The sequence below is a fragment of the Falco biarmicus genome, chromosome 1 (assembly GCF_023638135.1).
Source record: "Falco biarmicus isolate bFalBia1 chromosome 1, bFalBia1.pri, whole genome shotgun sequence".
In the NCBI taxonomy this organism is placed as follows: Eukaryota; Metazoa; Chordata; class Aves; order Falconiformes; family Falconidae; genus Falco; species Falco biarmicus.
Window position 1 is genome coordinate 87,540,985 of NC_079288.1, and position 21,740 is coordinate 87,562,724.

The 21,740-nt window shown below is 39.4% G+C and overlaps 1 protein-coding gene across 4 annotated transcripts in view; it reads right to left on the minus strand.

Moving 5' to 3' along the window:
• Positions 1 to 21,740, minus strand: part of ALMS1 (ALMS1 centrosome and basal body associated protein) — a 76,046-nt gene that overhangs the window by 3,203 nt on the left and 51,103 nt on the right. For 2 of the 4 annotated variants that reach the window (XM_056344564.1, XM_056344543.1), the window contains 8 exons: positions 20,548 to 20,718; positions 15,538 to 16,733; positions 12,095 to 12,206; positions 10,601 to 10,855; positions 8,657 to 8,901; positions 7,885 to 8,068; positions 7,605 to 7,668; positions 3,166 to 3,265 (listed from right to left, as the gene is read on the minus strand). In XM_056344564.1, coding sequence (XP_056200539.1) covers positions 3,166 to 3,265; positions 7,605 to 7,668; positions 7,885 to 8,068; positions 8,657 to 8,901; positions 10,601 to 10,855; positions 12,095 to 12,206; positions 15,538 to 16,733; positions 20,548 to 20,718 — 2,327 coding nt within the window. The remainder of the gene's footprint in view (positions 1 to 3,165; positions 3,266 to 7,604; positions 7,669 to 7,884; positions 8,069 to 8,656; positions 8,902 to 10,600; positions 10,856 to 12,094; positions 12,207 to 15,537; positions 16,734 to 20,547; positions 20,719 to 21,740) is intronic. The other 2 variants (XM_056344569.1, XM_056344554.1) reach the window with 2 other exon arrangements.

Here is a 21,740-nt window from a genome sequence, read left to right on the forward strand (position 1 = left end):
CAACACTTGACTATGTTCATGTATGTACAGGTATGAGTGTGTGTACATGTTTAACTCATTGCTTCCTTTCCCAAATTTTAATCACCCCTAACCTGTAAGCCCTCAATGCCCTGCAGAAATGGCACACACACTGTACTGCTAGAAAATCCCACCCTCAGAGCCAGCTGTACTGCTATTCGTGAGGTATACACCTAGCTTTACATGGCTACTCCTTTGGTATCAGTGAAAGAAACAGAAGCAACCACTGTCCCAGCACCATATCACATCATGGCAGAGATGTAATAAACTTAGGATATAAGCACACTTCACTATTACAACAAAGTGTTTGGCCACAGGTGCTGGAAAAGGAGAGTAAGTGCTCAGACTCTCCTTTACCAATCCAGCTGGTCTGGCAGTTTAAGACATCCCCACCTGCCCAGCTGTTTCATTAGTGCTCCTCTGCCAGCTATTAACACTTGCACAGCAGAAAGTCAGCCAAGAAAATATGAGTGTAAGCCTCAGGCACTCCAGAACAGGAGTTCAGAAACATGCCCAAGCACACACTTTCACCAGCAGTTTAACCTACTAAGCTGCACTCTGGAGTGGCTGGGGCATGACTACACCCTTTCTCCATCAAGATGACCAGTGCTAGCTAGACAAAATCCAAAGACTGAAGGACAAAGAAGTTTCATCAGGGACAGGTCATGCCACTAAGCACTGAGCTGGGAGTCAGAGAATACGAGTACTATGCCCCACTCCATCACTGACCCACACACAGACTTGAGCAAGGCACTTGACTCTCTGACTCCCAGACCTTCCCCCAAAATCTGTCTGGATATATGCCAAATGATCTTGGAAGGAACTGTTCCCCTACTACATCTGTATAAGGCACAACAGGCCTCCTCTAGGTGACTGTAATTAAAACAAAGAGTCAGATCTATTCCAGAGTACTGATTTGCTGTTCTACATCAGCAGTTCACAAACTTGCCACTATGAGAGATACTCAGACCACAGTTTGGGTACAGGGCTACATTTAAATGATACAACCCTAGATTACACACATTTTTACTCTAGCTTTTGTACCAGCTGTTTTCTTCTCCTAATACTCTGTGTCATCTTTGGAGTCATTCCAAAAAATCTGTGGTTCTTTTTTTCATGCACAATCAGATCCGCTTAGATACTGATGCTCTCAGCCACACATTAAGCAAATTCTAAACAAACCATTCACTGTATTTACAGCTACTCACTACAGCTATCCTGCATCAAGGAAGACAAAAAGATTACAATGTTTACTGCAATGAATCATCATCCCTCTCCCAACCAAAAGCATACTTATATACAAAACATCTGATTTGATTCCCTCTCTGCTTCCAGCTGACTAAGCTACTTCAAGTCACTGCCAGCATTCATTGGCTCTGTACAGGCCAGCACCTGAGGCTCTGTACAGGCATCTGAGATTCTCAGACTACTGAAAAAACCTATGATCTGAATATACCCTGCAAAAGTGTAGTATCAAATTCAAGTAATTCTAGTGGTAAATACCCACAATCAGATTAGGAAGGTATTCTGGATAATATACCGCATTACAAGGCCTGACTTTTAAAATCCAATTACTGCTGTTCCTGACAAATAACTAACCCTATTATTCCAGTTCTGGTAGGACAACTCAGCCAGGAAAGAGATGCAATACTCAATCTGAAGTGCAAGCTTAAGATCCAGAGAGAAAAAAAAATAATCAGTTTTTATTTTCAACGCATGTCCTTAAATCACTGAGGCTTATAATGCAGTTTATTGCCTGCTGCCAGAGCTCTCCAGAAGGCTACGTTTTATGGTATACGGGTTAGTTAAAAAGCATGAAGGTAAGTCAGTTAGAACCCCAATGTTTGTATTGCAAACTGTTGTTTCTCATCTTTTAATTCTACTAAGTCCTAAGAGAAAGCTTAAGCATACATATGCCTACCACAGCTCAAAAAGGGATACGCTAGTCAGTTTTGGAGATGCACTTCTCAGAGGGGACAAATGGGCCTTCTCTGTTTGATCAGGACATTTATCGCATCATGACATATAAACTGATACTGCCTGTTACACAGAAATACTAGATAACTAGATGTATGCACATGGGAGGGCGTAGGGACAGAAGACACTCTTCCATGTTACTTATCATGCTTAACCCAGGTGAGTCGCTACCACAGAGTTTCTCAATCTTTCTGTCATTAATTAAACCTGTGTTTAACAGACTGCCATAAAGCACATTACACAACTTGGAGAGCCAGGGAGGAAGAGCATTAGCAGCAGTTGTTTGCTGGGACAGAAGCAGCTCCCTTCAGGGATCTCACTGCTTCATGGCAGAATGAGGCAGGATTCAGCACAGTCCTACAGTAAGCCAGCAAAATGGGCCCCAATGTTTCCTTCTCCTGCTCACCAAAATCCTGGAGTTCTCAGCCCACCTCTGCTCTGCTGCTGGTTGTGTGGTGAGGCTCCAGCACAGAAACTGTTCTTGAACTGCTGAGTAAGTGTTTGTGGTTCAGTTAGTCACACCCATGCTTCAGGATACGGTTTATTTCTACCACTTGCCAGACAGAGGAGATCCTTAGCTGATCAGTGCCAGTGTGGCAAGGCCATGCTATCAGCTGAACAAACACATAATGGTGAAATCCACAGCCCCCAAACTTAACAAATTATCACCAGGACTGCCAACTCTACACTGAAGCAAAAGAAAGAATGATGACTCCAGGCTTTGTTAACCATGGTTGCGAAGTTAACTGTGAATTGTGTATGCTAAATTCATTTACAGCAAGGGTCACAAGAGCAAAACCAGCAACCTTCAGTTCAGGGAAGCATGCTCCTTTAAGCATGCTTGATAATCCCTCTGTTCTGCCCTCAGGACTCTGCACAAGACCTTCTTTGTATACTATAATCAGGACCATGCTTCCCTGTCTTTTTTCCATACACCATGTGTAGGTCCTGGAAGGATTTTAGGTTAGGCAGGGGGATTTTCCTGTTCCAAGTTTTACTAAGCTTGACTGCTTTGACCCTGATTAAATGCTAATACATCCTAACCACCTAGAAATTGCAAAGTAATACCACAAAATTAACATTTAGTAAATACTACTATGACGCTTGTGACTTCAGGAAAAAAGAAAAATCTAAAAAGTTCCAGCATAAATACTTTACTAGAACACGTACTGTTTTATAAAGCTGTGCTTTCAGGCGGTATGACCTGTATTCCATTTTCCTCTTCTCTTCCTCTCGCTTCTTCTGCACCTCTGGCAGCTGCTCATAGATCCTTAAGTGTAAATACAAAAAGTTAAAAAAACTGACTTGAAAGGATGGAACTTACTGATATTAAAAAAAAAATAAACCTCTGTTTCATATTCACATTCTGTTAAAGGCTACTGGGTAACCACAGCATAGAAAAAATTATTTAGGGGTTAACTAGTGTCACACAGGGGAAATGTGGAATACATAGCAGTTGTGATACCGGAAATTCCCACATCCCATAATGCCTTTTCTCATGCAAGCAGCACCTCCTAAAGCAATAATAAATAAACCCAGTATTTTCAACATTCAAGTCACCATACAGCTGATATGATTACCCAGCTACAAAAGGTAGAGCTCCAGTATCTTCAGTACAGAACAGCCCCACTGCTCTTCCGTACTGGTTATGCTGATTCCGAGTAACATGTTTATCCATCAATAGCGATATCTTTATCCCAAGAATAACCTGAATTAAGCTATTTAGGCATCTTTTCAAAATTTTAGTGTTTTCAACACTCAATAATGTTGCCCTGTTTAGATCAATTCTTTGTCTTCTCCAGTGCTGAACGTCTCCCATACCAGAGGCAAACAGCAAGGGATGCTTTGAATGGAATAGAAGATGACTGGTGCTCAGTACAGAGTCAGTGCGCTATTCTAGTCAGTTTTACATGCTGTCATTTAAAAGAGGAACCCGAGAGCTGGGATGGTAGTGTATTGCTCACACTGCCTTCCCCAAATCTTCCTTTGAGATCATAAAGCTTTACTAATTTCATGAGAGTGGTTGCCAAGAAACATGCAGCTTCAAAAATGTTGCAGTTTATGGGAGGTGGAAATAAACCATGTCCAAAAATTTCAGTCCTGTAATATTTAAAGACAGATCCTGCTATAAGTCCTTTCTTAACATGTTGATTTGATAATCAGCAAATAGAAAAAAATACCAAAACTACTTGTTACAAACACAATGCTGCATTATACTCTTTTAGAAACTGTTCCATTCTTCCATCTGTATAATATCTTTGCACAATTACAGCTGGCATTTCAAATATTTTTAAACACATCTATGCCTTCAGCTCCTATTATCTGAAAATATTTCAGCACGCTCCATTTTGAACATTGCAAATAAATACAGCCCACCAGCTGGGAGGAGCATTTTTGACAGCTGTCTTGGTACTAATTCCAGCAACAAAATAAGTAATACTTCAGACTGGCAAGAGAAGAGCGGGAGGTAAATGTCTATCAGTTTGCACCCCTTTGCTCTTTAGTCAGTACAAGTTAGGTGTCACTTGCATGTTTCAAAGCAGAGAAGGATGAGGAGTTAGCTGGAAAACAAATAGGAAGCTGTATGATAACGCATAACTAAGTAGGCAGAATCAAGAAAGCAAAGATAAAATCCAAATCTCAATTAGTACTGAATTTTATGTCCTGTTTTAATTCCCCAGCATCAGCCAGGCAAAGCCATACACATTTGTAGCTTCTACAGTCCTCTACACAAATGCATTTAACAGTCTATCAGACTTCACAGTAGAATTGATGAGCAAGCAAATACACATCCAACACCCAAAAAGAGAAGAAAAACAAGAACAATTGCACTCCTTCCAGTGGCCTACCTTCCTGTGTATACCTATTTTCCTACTGTCTGCAGCTGCTCTTAGGAGGTCATCTTTTCTAAAAATGTCACTACCCACATTACAGCTACAGAAAAGAGGAAATAAATCACATTTAGGTGCTTACTTTACCCCTCTTATGCTTTGCTGGAAGGCATTGGAGGGTGCTAGGTATATACACATGTTACTGGACGGGGGTAGGAATACCCCCAAGATTTGAGGGTTTGCTTTACTGCTGTCTCACCATTCTCTAAAGGATTTCACCATTCTAGGGCTCCCCTCAAAGAAAGATCAAGATTTACCCCTCACAAATCATCCCACCATAAAGATGTTTAGAGCAAGAAGTAGGTAATGCAAAATTGTAGGGAAATTAATTGAAAATTGTTTTCATTACCTAGCTAATTTGCCATGAGAAATTCCATTTATACCCTCAAAGAGAAAAAGAAAAAGCCTTCATACTCATTATAGGTGTGCATTTCAAAAGAATGGTACAGAACAAATTTCTTCCCAGCTCCAACTGAGAGATGGATTATGACAGCAGCAAGAACAAAAAAAAGTCATCAATTGTGACTGCCTGAATCAGTCTCCATAGAAAACCTGGTGAGTTCAGTTATTATGAAATCAGTGTTTCTGAAATTATGAGTTCAGATACATTGATCTCACAGTCCAAGTGACCCAAACCCAAATCCTTCTACTTCAGCTAAAACATCTGGAGATGCATTCCTTGGGGAACTGACATCTTTACTGCATTTACCACTTCTGCCTCCTCTCTATTAATGCCCTAAAAATACTTTTAAATGCCAAAATCTATTGAAATAAAACATCCTTTTTGGACTCTCCAATCATCTCTATCAAGGGGTTTATTTTATATATTGCATATTCCAGCAGATATTTTGTAGAATCACAGCGTAACTGAGGCAGGAAGAGACCTCTGGAAGTCACCTAGGCCAACCTCCTGCTCAAATCACAGTTAACTTCAAGGCTAGGTCAGGCTCATCCTGTCAGTTTGTGACTTGTTCCAAGGATGTGGGATCAACCATGTCTGTGGGGGTCCTGGTCCAGCACTTTACCACCCCTCCTCGTGAAAAACCGATTTCCTTGTCTCCAGTTACAATTTCTCCTTACTGCAACACACCACCACTGCTGCTTGTCCTGTCACTGTGCACCTCCAAGAAGAGCCTGCCTCTGCCTTCTCCTCTGGCAAAGCACCGCTGCCAGATCCTCAACTTCAGCCTCCTCCTCCCCAGGCCAGACAAACCCAGCCTCTGCTGCTTCTCCTCATCACCATGTGCTCCAGCCCCATGACTGTCTTGGTGGCCTCCACCAGACTCAGGCCACTTGCACAGAATCACAGAATGGTTTGGGTTGGAAGGGACCTTAAAGATCATCTAGTTCCAACACCCCTCAAAACCACATCCAACTTTGCTGACCTCTCTCTTGTACTGGCAGCCTGGAACAGGAGAAAGGATCCAGCTGTGGTCCCATGAGTGCCAAGCAGAGGGAATATCCACCGAAATGCAGGCCTTCATCATATATATATGGAATATATATGAATGAAATACATATGAAATAGCTGGCCTTCATCATGCCAACTCACGTTCAATTTGCTGCCCACGAGCTGTCAGGGCCCCACGGCCCTTTCCAGAAGGGCCACTCTACAGGTAGCCTGTCCTTGGGATGGGTTTCTGTCCCCAGAAGAGACTTGGTATTTGCCATTATTGAACTTCACGAGACTCCCCTCAGCGCTGTTCCGCAGCCTGCAGGGATGTCTCAAAACTGCAGACCTACTCTCCAGCATACTGACTAGTCCTCCCAGTTCAGTGTCACCTGCAAACCTGTTCAGGTGTGCTCCATCCCATTGCTACTACTGATGAAGATGCTGTGAAACAGTCCTGGCCCACAGCATTGTCAATTCAGGAATTCAATGCAACAAAGCACTTGCTTGTATGCTGAAATCCCAACTACTTAAAACAATCTTTTGCCTCAAGGTACACTCTTGACCTTTGCTTTGTTTTGACTCTAAACAACTTACTGATTCATTGTATTTTTATGTAACTTTACAAATTATCAGAGACGACTTCATGAGACTCTAATTTAAGTATTTATGTTGTTTCTGAACTGGTACTCTTCTAAACAACCTCCTTTTGACCCTGCTACTGCTTCAGGTTCTAGCTGCAATAAACTCTTATTTTTTATTATACCTTCAGGTGCTCTCTGTAGCATAGGTATGCCAAATGTTTAATACATTGTCAGCATGCTGTGCATTTTATATATGAACTGAGTCAAAAATAAGGCAAAAATCTATCATAAGGTGGTTTTCTTCAAGGGTAAAAGCCTCTGTATTCCTTCGTGGGTAATTATTTCTTACATAAAGCTACTTTCATCTGGTGAAATGATGCCTCACTTCCTGCACCAATGACCTAGTTTGTTAATGTTTAAAACCATACAGATGCTTCAGCGACCCACACCCTACATTTCCTCTCCTTCTGGGATCCAGTACTTGCACAGTTTGCTGTAGTGCTTGGATGGCAGACAGTGCAGCAGAATACTCGGGTTTAGTTAGACAAATAATTTTTTTCCAAAATTATTCTGTTTCTCAGACCTTCTAAACAGGTGCTTTCAGCCTTTGATAAAGTCTCTACATCTTACACCAAAAAAAGAGGAGTTACCTCCAACACCCAATTCTCTGACTGCAGATATGATTAATCCACCTTTCCTATCCAGGTCACTTATCTATCTGAAAGAAATTTTTGTTAATCTTACCGTTTAGATCTTAGAACCATTTCACTCTTTGGAATTGTTCTTCTGTTTTCTCTAAACAGAAAACCTAAATGGAAAATTTTGAGATAACAAAATGGTGAATATATCTATTTCTCACAAAGAATGCTATTGCAACAATATGACTCCTTTATAAATTATGGATTCTTATAGACAATAATGTTAAGTAATTGTAATACTTTTATTACAAGTACACACACCCTTAAGTATAATGTGGAAATGCATTAATTCCTATAGAAAGTACAAAACCGAACCATGAAGGTACCTCGATCAGACAGCATGTGACTTGCATTCCTGTAGCCCTTTCTTTTCTCAGGAGGATTAAGTAGCTCTTCTCGTTTGGACTGCAGTACACTCTGTATCCTCCTTTCCTCCATTACAAGCTTCAGATGCTTCACACGCTCTCCAGAGCGGGAGATGAAATCAGGACGATGCACTGCAAGAGCCTCCTAAAATGGGATGACACAAAACAAAGTTTAAAGTGGCCAGACTGCCTCCCTACAGCTGGAAGAGAATAATCAAAATATATAAACACCATTATGAAAGCACGGAAGAAAATCCCATCAAAGTAGTATTTGGTATAACATACAGATATTCAGCATGACCACACCTGATCTGAAGTGTACGCCCTGTATGCATGTGCGTGTATGTACACACACATACACCATTTGCACTGTATGAATTAAAGCCCATTTTAATTGCATACTACGCACATCACACAGTATTATTTCTGTATGGAAGCAAGTATGACTTGATATTATGTCAGCTACATTCCCTCCAGTTCTTGAAGCCAAATGATTTAAGCTCTAATCTATTAGATCAATTCAAATAGCTTAGTGTATTGTGGAAAGCCAGACTACATAAGCAAACAGGACTGATGGATTTTTTGCTTTTCCAATGATTATAAATGGTTATAAAGGTGATTATAAAGGTGAAATGCTTTTAAAAAAGGATCAAAAAGTGTTTCCACAAGATTCAGCATAACTCCTGAAATCCTGCCAAGATCTCAGCAGCCTTATAGTGCAACATGCCTTTACCTGTAGTGTAAGCTTTCCGAGCGGTCGCGAGGACCTGTTCCCAGCATCACCTTCTGGAACGGCTGGCTGAATCATGTTGCCGTGCTGTTGCTCCTTCCAGTTCTTCTTTTGGAGAGGCTCTCTCCAAGGCTTTGTGCTGGTCAATGGTTCAAACCAAGATGGACCAGGACCAGAAAAGGAATTGGAATGGTTTTCTTTCCTAGATTCAGATTTCAAGTCTTCTGCTTGGACAAACCATGAAATCCCTGTTAAAAGACCACAGAAAAGAATAAAAATTTGTAGACAATACATGTGCCTATTTTCCATTCCCATCTATGGCCCTTTATGTCTGTGCTGATTTTGGCTAAGCTAATTTTCTTCATAGTAGCTAATATGGGGCTGTGTTTTGAATTTGTGCTAAAACCAGTGTTGCTAATTCAGGGATGTTTTAGTTACAGCTGAGCAGTGCTTACACTGAGTCAAGGCCTTTTCTGCTCCTCACACCGCCCCACCAGCAAGTAGGCTGGGGGTACACAAGAAGAGGGGAGGGGACACAGTCAGGACCAAAGGGATATCTCATACCACATGACATCATGCTCAGCAAGAAAAAGCTGGGGGAAGGAAGAGGGCACGTTCAGAGAGACGGCATTAGTTTTCCCAAGTCCCCATTACGTGTGATGGAGCCCGGCTTTCCTGGAGATGGCTGAATACCTGCCTGCCCATGGGAAGTGGTGAATGCATTCCTTGTTCTGCATTGCTTGTGTGTGCAGCTTTTGTTTTACCTGTTAAACTGTCTTTATCTCAACCCACAAGTTTTCTCATCTTTACCCTTCCAATTCTCTTCCCCACCCCACAGGGGAGAGTGAGCAAGCAGCTGTGTGGGGCTAGGTTGCTGCCTGGGGCTAAACCATGACAATGCCCCAAGGTCTTGGCTAAATCCAGCCAGTGGCGTAACACTGCAATAAATACTCACTTCAGTTTAATAACAGCGGGACTCTGTAAGAGACATCTTTGGCAGTTTCAAAACAATTCCTTTGCCAAGTGTCAGAAAACCAGCAAGTCTTTATTAAATGACACTTTTGAAAAAGCACAAAATGGTTGAGTTTGCAGGTTTCTCTCTATAGAAAGAATACTCACCAGCAATCACACAATTTCAAGGAGCCTCTCTCCTGTCCTAAGCCCTATGGCTTTCTATAGATATTTTTGAAGATCAAATGCTTTACATCTTCCAAATGTTAAATATGTATATAACAATTAGATTACTAACAATTTACATACATAATGGGATTGAAATGCATCAGCTAGTAGTCTGAGTAGATATTCTAAATTTCCTAGATTAAAATGGTGTGAGAGAGAATGATTTGTCCCTGTAATAACAACAAAGATGACTAAGGAAAACATTTTTAAACATCTAATAATTGTGAAGACTGACAGGAAATTTAAAAGGGACAAAAAAAATCAGGAGGCTACACCATCAGCCCAAAACCAAGCTCTAGCTAAAAACAGGGAGACTAGTCTAGTTCTTCTGGTACCACGGATCTTGTGCTCCCCAAGTACTCCTGAAAAAATACTTGTTCTTGAAGCCTCAGTACATGAACAGTAAGTACAACTTACAGTGACCAGTTACTCAGAGCTTAACGGAACCCTTTACACCTTAAAATCAAAATTAAGTACCTACATGATTCCCATCTCATTCGTCTTTCCTTACCTTATTCATTGCCTCCTATTTATTGCCTTTACTGGCTAGGTTGCATCTAACAGCTTGACTGAAAATACAATCATAATAAAGCACTAGAGTTCATTTGACATAGTGTTATTGTTTAAAATTCATTGCTTAAAACCAGAATAAGAACTGACTGTACTAGTGACAGACTGCTCTGTGTCCTAGCTAATCCTCCCCACATAACTTGCCGGTTGCCGTTGAGAAATACGGCTGTCTGCAGAGAAAGTGTATTTTGGACTGACCTTGTGGTAAATGCAGCCTGCTCCTTTTCATCCTTTTCTCCACGAAAAAATTGCCTGGCTCTCCTTTCTGCTTGTCCTTGCTTCTTGCTGCCTGATGATCTGTGACCACACCATCTGACTCTCCAAAATTACCATCAACACAATGCCAGGGTTCCTGTGGCTGTTGATTTAGCTGGCTAGATCCTGGGGTAGGAAAAGTCACACCAACATCTCGAGTGTTTTTCTTAGTTGCACTGTTCACAATCTCCAAGTCTCCTGTAGTTGAAAATGAAGCAGTAACATCTTATTCCAGAGCAGCTGGAAGTACTTCAACATCAGTATGTGTGACACGCATAGTTCAGGGGATGACCCTCAATTTTTACTTTGAAGCTGAAGGATCACTTTCTTTACCCCACCTTCAAAAAGAAAAATCTTTTATATTCCCACTTCCAACTCTCCCACTTTGAAGAAAGTTTACAGTGACTCAGGATTGTTACTGTATAATAATCTTAGTAAAATTGAAGTGGTGTAAATCAATTACCACAAGCAAACCAAACACAGATACGGATAGAGATACCAGCGGGGAAGGGAATTAAACTTGAACCAACTATGGCCCTGGCTGGGGATCCCAGTTGACTCTCGGAAGAGTCAACTTCAAATCTGCTGGTGAAAGACACAGTGGCAGGTCAACATAAAGCTTTACATTTTGGACAATGGTACTGCAGGGTTTTCTGAACCTGTTTGTTTACCCAGTGTGTCCCTTCCAAAACGATGTTTTGGCTATAGAAGATTGGTTTGCCCACAGCACTACAAATATTTAACAGAAATATGTAACATGGAAGGCATCAACAACATTCAAAAAACCATAATGAGATCTTGAAAACAAGCCATGAAAATACTTTTCTGGTTCAATCCACTTGCACATGAAAAAAAAAGTCATAATAAATCATTGATATGTCTGACAAACAAAACAAAGCCCTTACTCAATCTGACAACAGGAAGTTGGTGTGTAAATGAAAGCAATGAAGAAACTGATAATTGCCACCAGAAAAACCCAAATGCAGAACTGTACCAGTCCAGGATCAGCTTATGTTTTAAATAGAATATAATATCCAAAATATTACCAAGAAGAATATGAAACACTGCAGTTGCCTTCAGAAATAGCATATGCTTACAAAATACATTCTGTGAGTAACAGATGTCTTGAGGAGAAAATAATGTAAAAAAAAACCTACAGCTAGTCCACCTTTGCTATTGAAATGGATCAGACCCTTAGGTTAATAAACTTGTGAGTGAGGAAACTGGCTACTAAAGCAGACCAAGAAAGAAAATGAAATGGCTCATTTTAATTAGAACATTACATCTTTCTCCAAAAGCATTTGAAGTGAATCTGAAGAATGCTGCTTGTATATACCCATCACCAGAAACACACAACAGACTTTGGAGAATGGTTTCCAAAGAGATGCAAGGCAGAAGCAAATACAGAAAAGACAAGTCTGTAATTCAACAGCTCACCTGCTTGGATACCTTTGTTGAGCATCCGCGTCCGTCGCTTGTTACTAAGAGCAGAGCTTGGCCCCCAACAAGCGCTGCTTGAAGTGGAATCTGATGAAAGGGAGATTGCATTCTAGAAAAAAAGGATGCAAGAGAACAGAAATTCCTGAAATTCTAACCAAAATGAACAGGAAGTGGGTTTTAAACAGCAAAAAAGTATAGCCATCACTCTTTGTTGTATCTTAATTCTATGGCTACTTAGATGTTTATCACAAGCTGACCAGTGTCTCTTAGTGCTACACCACACAACAGTCAGCCTTGACTTTATCCTCATGCACCACTGCATTTTCAGAATCCCATTATAGTAAGACAAGGACATTATTTCTGTAGGCAAGAGATTCTGTACAGTGCTGAGCATCCTCCAACTCATTTGTCCAGAGTTCATGGGACAATGTGACCTGTCAAGACAGACTTAGAAAAAAACCTCTGCTGCAGCAAGATCATTTGTTGGCTGGGCTTTCATGAGAGACTGCAAAGTGTGAAATACTTCTGCTTTGGGAAGAGCGAGAATAAACATCTAAACTGAATCGTATATTCCTACCCTCTCAAACCAAAAGCCTTTAAAGGTTGCTGGGTTTGCTGGAGGGACAAACTGTCTTGAAAGATCAACGTACTACTTTGTAAATTCACAATGAAATCCAGTTCTGTACCACTGACATGAAAGAGCAGAGTCCTTTCAAAACACAGGAAGTTCTCTCACCCTGTCATCCTCATTATACAAAGTTCTCCAGGCAGAGAAAATTAAACTCAATAAAAACAAGAAATAGAAGTCACATGGTAAAAGCATGGCTTAGGCAAAACACTAGTTTCACATTTTCATCATTCACACAAACAGAAGTGCCAGCTGCAGGGATGTAAGCAGCACAACTTTGTTTTAATAAATTAATTTAAATTTTATGACAAGTTTACAGCCATTTAAGAAGGAATATACTCTGTGAGTGTAATGTACCTAGTCCGCAAGCTTTTTGGTTATATAAAAAACAGAGAAGGTTAGTACTTTATTAATAGCAATTAACTGACAGTGCATCCCCAGGCTTCAAATCCAACAGTGCAGCACAGACCAATCTCTGCAACCATGCTGAATTTAATTTTTAATTATGAAACAGATTTTTTTTTTTCCTTGATAATAGCAATTAGTATCCTATTAGTAACTCATAATGCTTGCCATGATGGAAATGAACAGAGGCTTTTTTATTACCTTTTTATTGAACCTCTGCTATCACCACTTCAGTGCTAAACATAAATTTCATTTCAACATTAAAAGGAGGCAATTTTTACTCTCATGCATACTGGCAAGAACTGATTTTTTAGTTTCATAAAACTATTACAGCTCCAGTAAAGTGCACTAGACAGATGTAGTAGATATGCATCTCTTTTCAAAAAACAGAAGCAAATTTAAATACATGCTCGGCAAAAGGGAAAAGTAAGGAAAAAAAAAAATCAAGATAACCCATTTACATGCACATGCATATCAGCCTGCTGAAATAAATATAAGCAGCCATTCAATACTGAATATTGACATGCATATTCCTATTTGGACTAGAATATTCAGCGCAGTGCTTTCAAAGCCCTTGAGCAGTTGAATAGCGCAACCTTTAGCTTTGTACCTGCTACCAGATGGCAGCTTGAAGAGTGCTTTAGAAATAACAGAAACTGGAATAGATAAAAACCTTCTGGGATGGGTTCAGCATCTATAAATAAAAAAAGCTGTAACCAAGTTTTCTGGAAGCAGTGCTGACAATAGGCTGTCATAAAAAACTGAGCTACAAAATGCAGTGCTTGCCTGGAAGATTCATACAGTAGTCCCTCTAGGAGTAGGGTTCCTGCTACAAATAAATATCTGTCTCTGAACCACAGATATTTGCAACTAAAACAAAACAGGAAGTGATGATTTCTGTTCAACCAACCACCACAGAAACTACCAAAATTTGGATTTTAAATTAAGTTTACCATTTAGCCTTTAATTTCCTCTTACTCCGTATTTGAGGTTGGTCATGTATCTCTTTGTATGTATTTTTAAAAAAGAACACAACATCAGCAGATGAAAGATACTATTTTCTAAAGTCATATGGGTTCAATGCAACAGCAAGCACCAGGAACAGTGAGCCTTTATTCTCATAAAAGTATTACTGCAATCATTTATCTCATGGGTGATTTTAACAGGCAAAAGACAAGATGTTGGTTTTAAGGTCAAAATAGACATTGAAAGATTAGTCTTATGAATGTAATATGGAATAAAACCATCCCCTAAACAGTGCAACCATGCAAGAAATGCTGGATCCGAATTTCATTGTTAGATCATCAGTATTCTGAGTAATGGTCCCAATGTTGCAAGTTTATGAGAATCTTATTTTACCTTTAAATAAATATTATAAATAAAAATATTAACAAAAATATTTTTAAACATTCTTAGTCTTGAAAAGGACTGCTTCTCCCCTAGACATGCATTCATTACCTTACTTGACACACAGACTGGGTTTGAGTGGTTTCTACTAAAAAACAAAACCAAAACAAAACAAAAAAACCCACAAACGATACCTCATTTTAATGAAAGCAATTAGTAATGATGACAATACCACTGTCTTCCAGTAATACAAAAAAAAAAAAAAAGAAATATTTCTTAGTTGTTCCTGTACTTTTCAGCATTAATGTACATTACAGAACACCAAGACTTCGTAATTTCTTACTATATTCACCAAATCCATGCCAAGACCCTCTTTAAGGAAATTTTCATTTCTCCTCCAAAGGACAATGGCCAAATTCAATTGAAGTAATTAAAAACATTTTCTCCACTTTAAGACAGCTTTAATCCAGACTGTTCACCTAGAATTTTTATGGCTGAGACTTGGTCTTTTAATATGCCTCATGTGCCAAATACAGAAATTGAAGAAGCTTACAACCAACACTCAAGCAAGACAAAATAATTCCAACACTTAAGATAGACAAACAGTAAGAAATTTCAAGTAATAATTCCTACTGTTATGAAATGGTATTCATCATTGCACAGAGATAATTCAGGTAGCAATATGCAGTCAGAATCTACGACCTTAATTTACCACCACAATCTTCACAATTGCTAAAGTACAGAACCTGCAGGCAACCAGAAATCAGATACAGGAGGATCTTGCTTCCCAAGACAAATAAAGTAAGAAACAAAAGGCAAGAACAAAGGGATAGAAAGTACAGTTGATGTTTTAAGACAGTTTGATCTCATCCTTATTCCTGGAAAGGCAGAGACACTTGTTTGAGCTACTTTGATCTAAGACAGAAGCCTACCACATAAACGACACTCTCTGGGAAATTTTAAATGATTCTCTGAATAACAAACTCTACTACTATACAGCAGTTTAAAAGTTCCTGTAAAGATTAGTCAAAACTGTCTTTTGGTCTAACCAACCACATACCTGGATCTCTTTCCTTTTCTTGGCTCTTTCAGAAGGAACCTTTGGATATTCTACACCCACTGCTTTGCCGCTTCTCTTGTCCCACTTTTCACAGCGACATTTCTGGTGGTTGATGGTATAATAAAGCTGGGAAAGTCTTGGTGACACCTGCACTCTTTCATGCCCAAAAGCCCTGATTAGCCTGGCAGTATCAATGGTGGAAATGGAACTGCTCGCCTCAGTCTGAGTAGCAGTTTCCATCTCTGTTTGGGTCACTGCATCTGATTCTGAGGCGGTAGAACTGATCATGGTGCCATGATCTCTACTAAGCCTTGACTCTGAGGAAGTGTCACTAGGAGTTTCCAAGCATTGCTGGTGCTCCAAAATTTTATTCATGTGGCGGATAATTTTCTCTCCTGACCTATTTTTCCTGAGCTTAACAAAGCTATTTTTATCATGGGTGATATGTGGTCTTTCTTCAACACATGTTGCATTAGGCTCCAAGGTACTTTCAGACATGCTCTGTTCTGGCAGTCTTATTTCCTTTGGTTCTCTTCCCTTTATTTTCTTTTCAGAAATGTTCTTTTCAGATGTTGTTGGTATTATTATATGCTTAATGGGATTCTGAAGGACCCTGGCCAATCGATGGAGGCGTTCAACAAGAGACAGTTCACTATTACTCCTAAAATCATGGTGCTGGTGTCTCTTCTGGCACTCCAAAAACTTAATCCAGAGCTCATCTAAGCTACCACTGGAGTGGGTTCTCTGTCTCCGTGGTAGGTCTTTCTCCACATTCTCACTAAGGCAAGTTGTTTGACTACATGGCAAAGGATAATTTCTAGCTGCTTTTCGTTCTGCTGCTCTTCTGCCATGCTGAAGTAGCTCCTTCCTTGATGTTTCATTCCCCAAAGATGCACTAGCATTTAGATCCTCATTCTTGCTGTAATCTGCTTCCACAGTGAGTGGAAAGAATTCATTTTCACCATCTTTTTTATGATGAACAGAGACACCACGCTGATGCCAATGTGGTTTTTTCCAATTCTGCAAGACAGCACTTGAGGGAGGTCTAGCATATCCAATACCAGAACTGTCTTCTGACAGCTCACTGTTGGACAGGAAGTAGCTCTCACACACGGGCATTGGATGATGAAGGTAGAACCGTGAAGATTTGAAGACTGAATGAGTGGGTTTTACAGACTTCAAATGATCTGTATGTCCTAGAAGAGAATTAAACACTTAAAATGTTTTGTTTCTGTACAAGGAAGCAAGTAGCAAACAGCAAATCTTAAGAAGGATGAATTTCATCCTAATACTTTGCAATCACTTCAAAGTATTAAAAGCAGGAATCACTGTACCCATTCCTGAAATTCAACAAACTTAGAAATGAAGTTTCAGCATTATTACAAGTACATAAATAATGTTTTCTATCATTTGCAACACAGAATCCAAGACAATATTCTATCCAACTGAATCTGAAGGAATAATCTAGTCACACCACAGGTAATTACTCCGACCAAAAGTTGGACTGAGTCTTTTTTTTGTATTTATGGAAACTCATGACAGGCAGCTGCAACTCATTTTGCCTCTTTTCAGACAAATGCCCAGGGAGTACAAAGGCCCTCTAAGGCTATGCCTAAACGTTATCTCTTAACTAACTCAGAACAGCACTATACATAAGACAACCAATACCAGCAGAGCTCTTAGTGTGCCATCAGAGATGGTTCTAAAACCTGGCTTTGCTTTCAAGCTCAGATGACACATTCTAGTTCAAAGCAGCAGTTAAATCCCTCCAGAATATGCTACTATCTGAAATTACAAAGGACTATATGCAGAAATCCAATTATAAACTCATTCGTAATAGACATACATTAAGTATGCATGCAGCATGTGCTAGCAGGAATATACTCCAAAATAAGTTTAAAGTCATTTGTAATACACTCTAAAAAAAATAAATTTTAAAAAGTAAAAAGTGTTTAATGTTATGTTCTTTGTATAATGGATTACATTATATCATGAACCATGAAGGCAGAAATTAAGAATTATGGCTACTGCCAGAAGGATTTCCCAAGTACCTATGCTCACTGCAAGATATTCCGTGCCATTTTAGCCAAGTACATCATTTAAAGATGCCTTATAAACTAGTAATAGCTTTAATAGCAATAAAAAGTTAATATAAAAAAAGAACTGTCTAATGGTAACAACACTGACCAGGTAACGGGGAGCTGTCAGCAAATGCATATCAGGCTCCATTAGTGGCAGGAATCACACCCATACTAGTTTCTCTCTATCTCTCCAACATTCCTACCAAGTTTGGGTTTTTGTTTGTATTTTTGTTGGTGGTCTGTTTTTTTCCTTTAACAGTCTTGTTTCTGTGACTGTGACCTACTGATGAAAACAGAACTGGAAACCGGGTCTTCCTTCCATCATTTGAGCAAGTTTTGCCACTGATCCAGCAAAAGCGTGGCAAGTCCCACAACCAAGCCTCTCCCTACCCCAGGAGGAACATACCTACCTACCTCACCAAGAATCACAAGCTATGTTTTTATAAAACCTCAATTCCACATGGAAAAAAGCAGTGCAAGATAAGCTTATGAAAGGTTACAATTGTGTGAATTCACACTGTTAACACTGCCTCATAAACCTTACTTTTAGTCACTTGTTTTCCTTGTATTTTATATAATTTTTCCCTTCCCAACACAAAGACACTGCAGTGTAATGTCAGAATCATGAACAGTGTAACCAGACCAGTCTCACTAACTCCGAAATTGGAGGAATTTGTCTTCCCATACAAGGTCAATATTCATATACTAATGTAAGAGGATTCCTCCACATCCTCCTGACAAATGAAACAGGCTTGGGAACACTATGCAGAATTTTTGCTATTTCTGTATTTTTTAAAAGTTACCAACAAAATGGAAGGAATGCAAACAGGCAAAAAATAAAGGTAAGTTTATATAGAGAAACTTTTTAAAAAATACATAACTTGCATAATTTTAAGCTCTAGACAAGCTCTGTGGGTAGAAGTAATCTTTTATTAGACCATCTAAAAATACAGTGCAAGAAGTCAGGGAAATTTTAGACACACAAGTCTTTCTTCAGAAAGCTTGCTTAAATTTCCGACTGTACTGGCTGGTTTATCAAAAGATGATTTCTGCTTACAGTTCTGTTCTTGCCTGTGTCTTTAGACCACCACACGTACAGAAAAATACTATTAGATAATTTTATATTAACACTTGTGTTCCCCTTTCATTTTTAATCAGGCTATTCAGAGAAAGGTATCTGTTGATCTCTGCTCCAACACGATGTGTTGTTTGTTACTGCAGATTCTTGTTCGGAGAACTCACTTCTATACACGCACTCTTTCCTCAGCACTACCACCATGATCCAGCATTCTTCTTCTGAGCTACCCACAGTGAATGAAGAAAGCATTTTTCTATACGAGTCCACTTCTTTTTGTATTCTTGCATTTTATAAATGCTCTCAGAGAATTATTTCTTCCATTAGAAAAACTAGGTTCAGACAACATTGTCTTTATTGTTGCAATAATTCAACTACTGATCCTTTGTACGCTCACAAAAAAATTAAAATTAGCATGAAATAATTACTTCCAGTGTGTCTTATGCAATTATTTTAAATTATCTTCTGGAAATACCAAAATCTCTCCATTCTGAAGAGAGAAGCTTCAAACAAAACCCTTTCTAAAATGAAAAATTAAAATAATCAGGAGAAATCCCTATTAATATATCAGCACAGCTCTGTGGGGTGACCTTACCCCAGGCATATTGAGCTGCCTGCTTAAAAAGGACAACAATAACCACACTGAGGTACTCCATTAAAATCTGTTCCATTAAATGTCTTCATATAACAGATTTACATGATGCTAAGAAAAATAAAGGGGCTCTGAAAAACCCTGTATATGTGACTGCCTAGAAGAGAGTGGGAACTCTAATTCAGAATCCATTATGCCGTTCATATGTTTCAGGTCCCATCCCTCATCAACAGCCACAATTACATTACCTCCATGCAATTTGCTCACTCTCTCTTTAATATAGAACATGCTGGAAAATACTATACCATGCAATAAAGAGCTTCCCTGAGGAATTCATAGTTGCATTTAGGAGAGATGGCAACTACTCAGCAATTTTCTTTTTACAGTTACTTCTGTCCAGGAACAAGATGCAATTCTCAAACACAACAAAATCCTCATCCCTACTCAGACTGAAGGGAGTTCATCAGCCACCCAAAATTAAAGAACGAGTGCACAAAAAGACTGTCCATCAGGACTAATTTTAGTTACTGTCATGAGATACAGTGTCAAAATCATCAGTTAGCTCAGCATAATTTAATTTTGCCAGTATTCTCAACAAATAAAGCCTTAAAGTAGGCTACTAGAGGAGTAAACCCTTACCTTCACCTCTCAGGAGTACCATCCGACAAGGTTAATGGAATGGAGGAAGAAAGTGATATCAGTCAAATCAAATTAAAATTCAGCTAAATACCAAAATAACAGAGATACTTTACATGACATCACAAGACATCAGCATATTTGTGGGCAGCCACACAACCCCAACCCAATATACACAGCCATCCTCTGCTTTTATTTACCAGGGAATTTCTCTCATTTTCTACATGGGCATCCTTTCTACACTTAATGCTCATGTTCACATAAAGAAGACTTCACATTCCACAAAGTTAACAGTGCCTTTAAAAAACCAAACAAAAAACCCAAACCCCATCATATTTTAAAAAAAAAAAAAAAATCAACCAAAAAAAAAACCAAACCCAAAAACTTACAAAGGCTCTGACAAGCCCTGGGGCAACTGAAATGCTAGAAAATATCCAAGTATTTGGACAGTTGGGGAGACACAGAAAGTTGGGGAAGAGCAAAATGAGTCAAATTCAGCACCTTCAGGCAGACCATGAACAGTATCATGAGACCAGAAATCACAGATCCTGAAAAGTAATTCTTTTGCTCTGCTTTCTTTCATGTGTATGAAAACACATGTAAAAATAAACACAGGTTTTAACTACCTGCAGTAGCTTCCAGTGGTATCATTTGCTCCTCAGCCCAGGCTAGCTTGGGCTTGGCCCTCTTACTGTAGATTACTTCTTTATGCTTGATAGCCGTACTGTCTGGAGGATTATCACCCCTTAAATCAAGCACGTTTGCCAGAAACCTTGAAGGAAGAGCATCATTTGACCCTGCAGAGAAAGACAGCAATAATTACGAGTAAAAAGAGAAAGCGGGAAAAACAGATACAGAGGTTTCACAACAAGGACAAGGTCTGAAAGAAAGCCTGTTATCCAAGCAGTAGTACCAATATATTCACCAGCCAACAGTCATGATCCCTAGCGAGCAGTTCTAGTGACTAATACAGCAACAGTAGGTATTGCACCACATTGTTTTCCATGATCTTTGGTGGCAAGCTTCTTCCGTGAAAGGTAGGTACATTTTACCTATTGTACTAATGAGCAGAGACAAATACAAGGAAACGAACATTAGACAAGTCAGCCAGGAAGCCAGACACAGGACTTGGGTCCAGACTCCCTCATGCTCTCATAAAAATTCCAGACATTTTCACTGACTGATGTAAACATCTATTTTCCAAGCTCAGAATAGCAATAGTGAAAAACTGAAAGACTAGAGCAGGTCTGTATAACCTCTAAACAAGAATTCAAGACAACAGCAGCAGAGCTCTCTTACTAGCATATCATTGATTCCTAATGTTAGAAGCTTAAAATGTCCCCTAACTGATTTACCATCCTTGTCATCACCACCTAACATTCAGTGGACTTACTCCATTTCTTTCAGCTACTACTCGTGAGCTAAGTATCTTAGCTGCAGCAGGGAGTTTATAAAACAAAATATATCTTTTAATTCTGCTGTACATTTTCTAGAATGCTGCACTGCCTCATATGCATACTACATTTTCATATCTAGCATCATAGTTTCTGCAAAACAACAGACCCGCATCACATTTGTTTCTCTCGTTTTGACCATATTACAACAGACAGACTGGAAAAAGGTAATGAGGAGAGACGCACAAACAACTACAAGCACAATCTGTGGCTATAATGACTAACCTGTGCACTTACTGTCACTGCTGTTATCAACCTGCCCCCCTGGGGCACATCTGCCAGGAACTGGACATGTCTGTAATATTAAGTTTTGTCTACAAATAACTTTGGCTGTCAAAAAGCACTGACTGAAAACAACCTGCGAA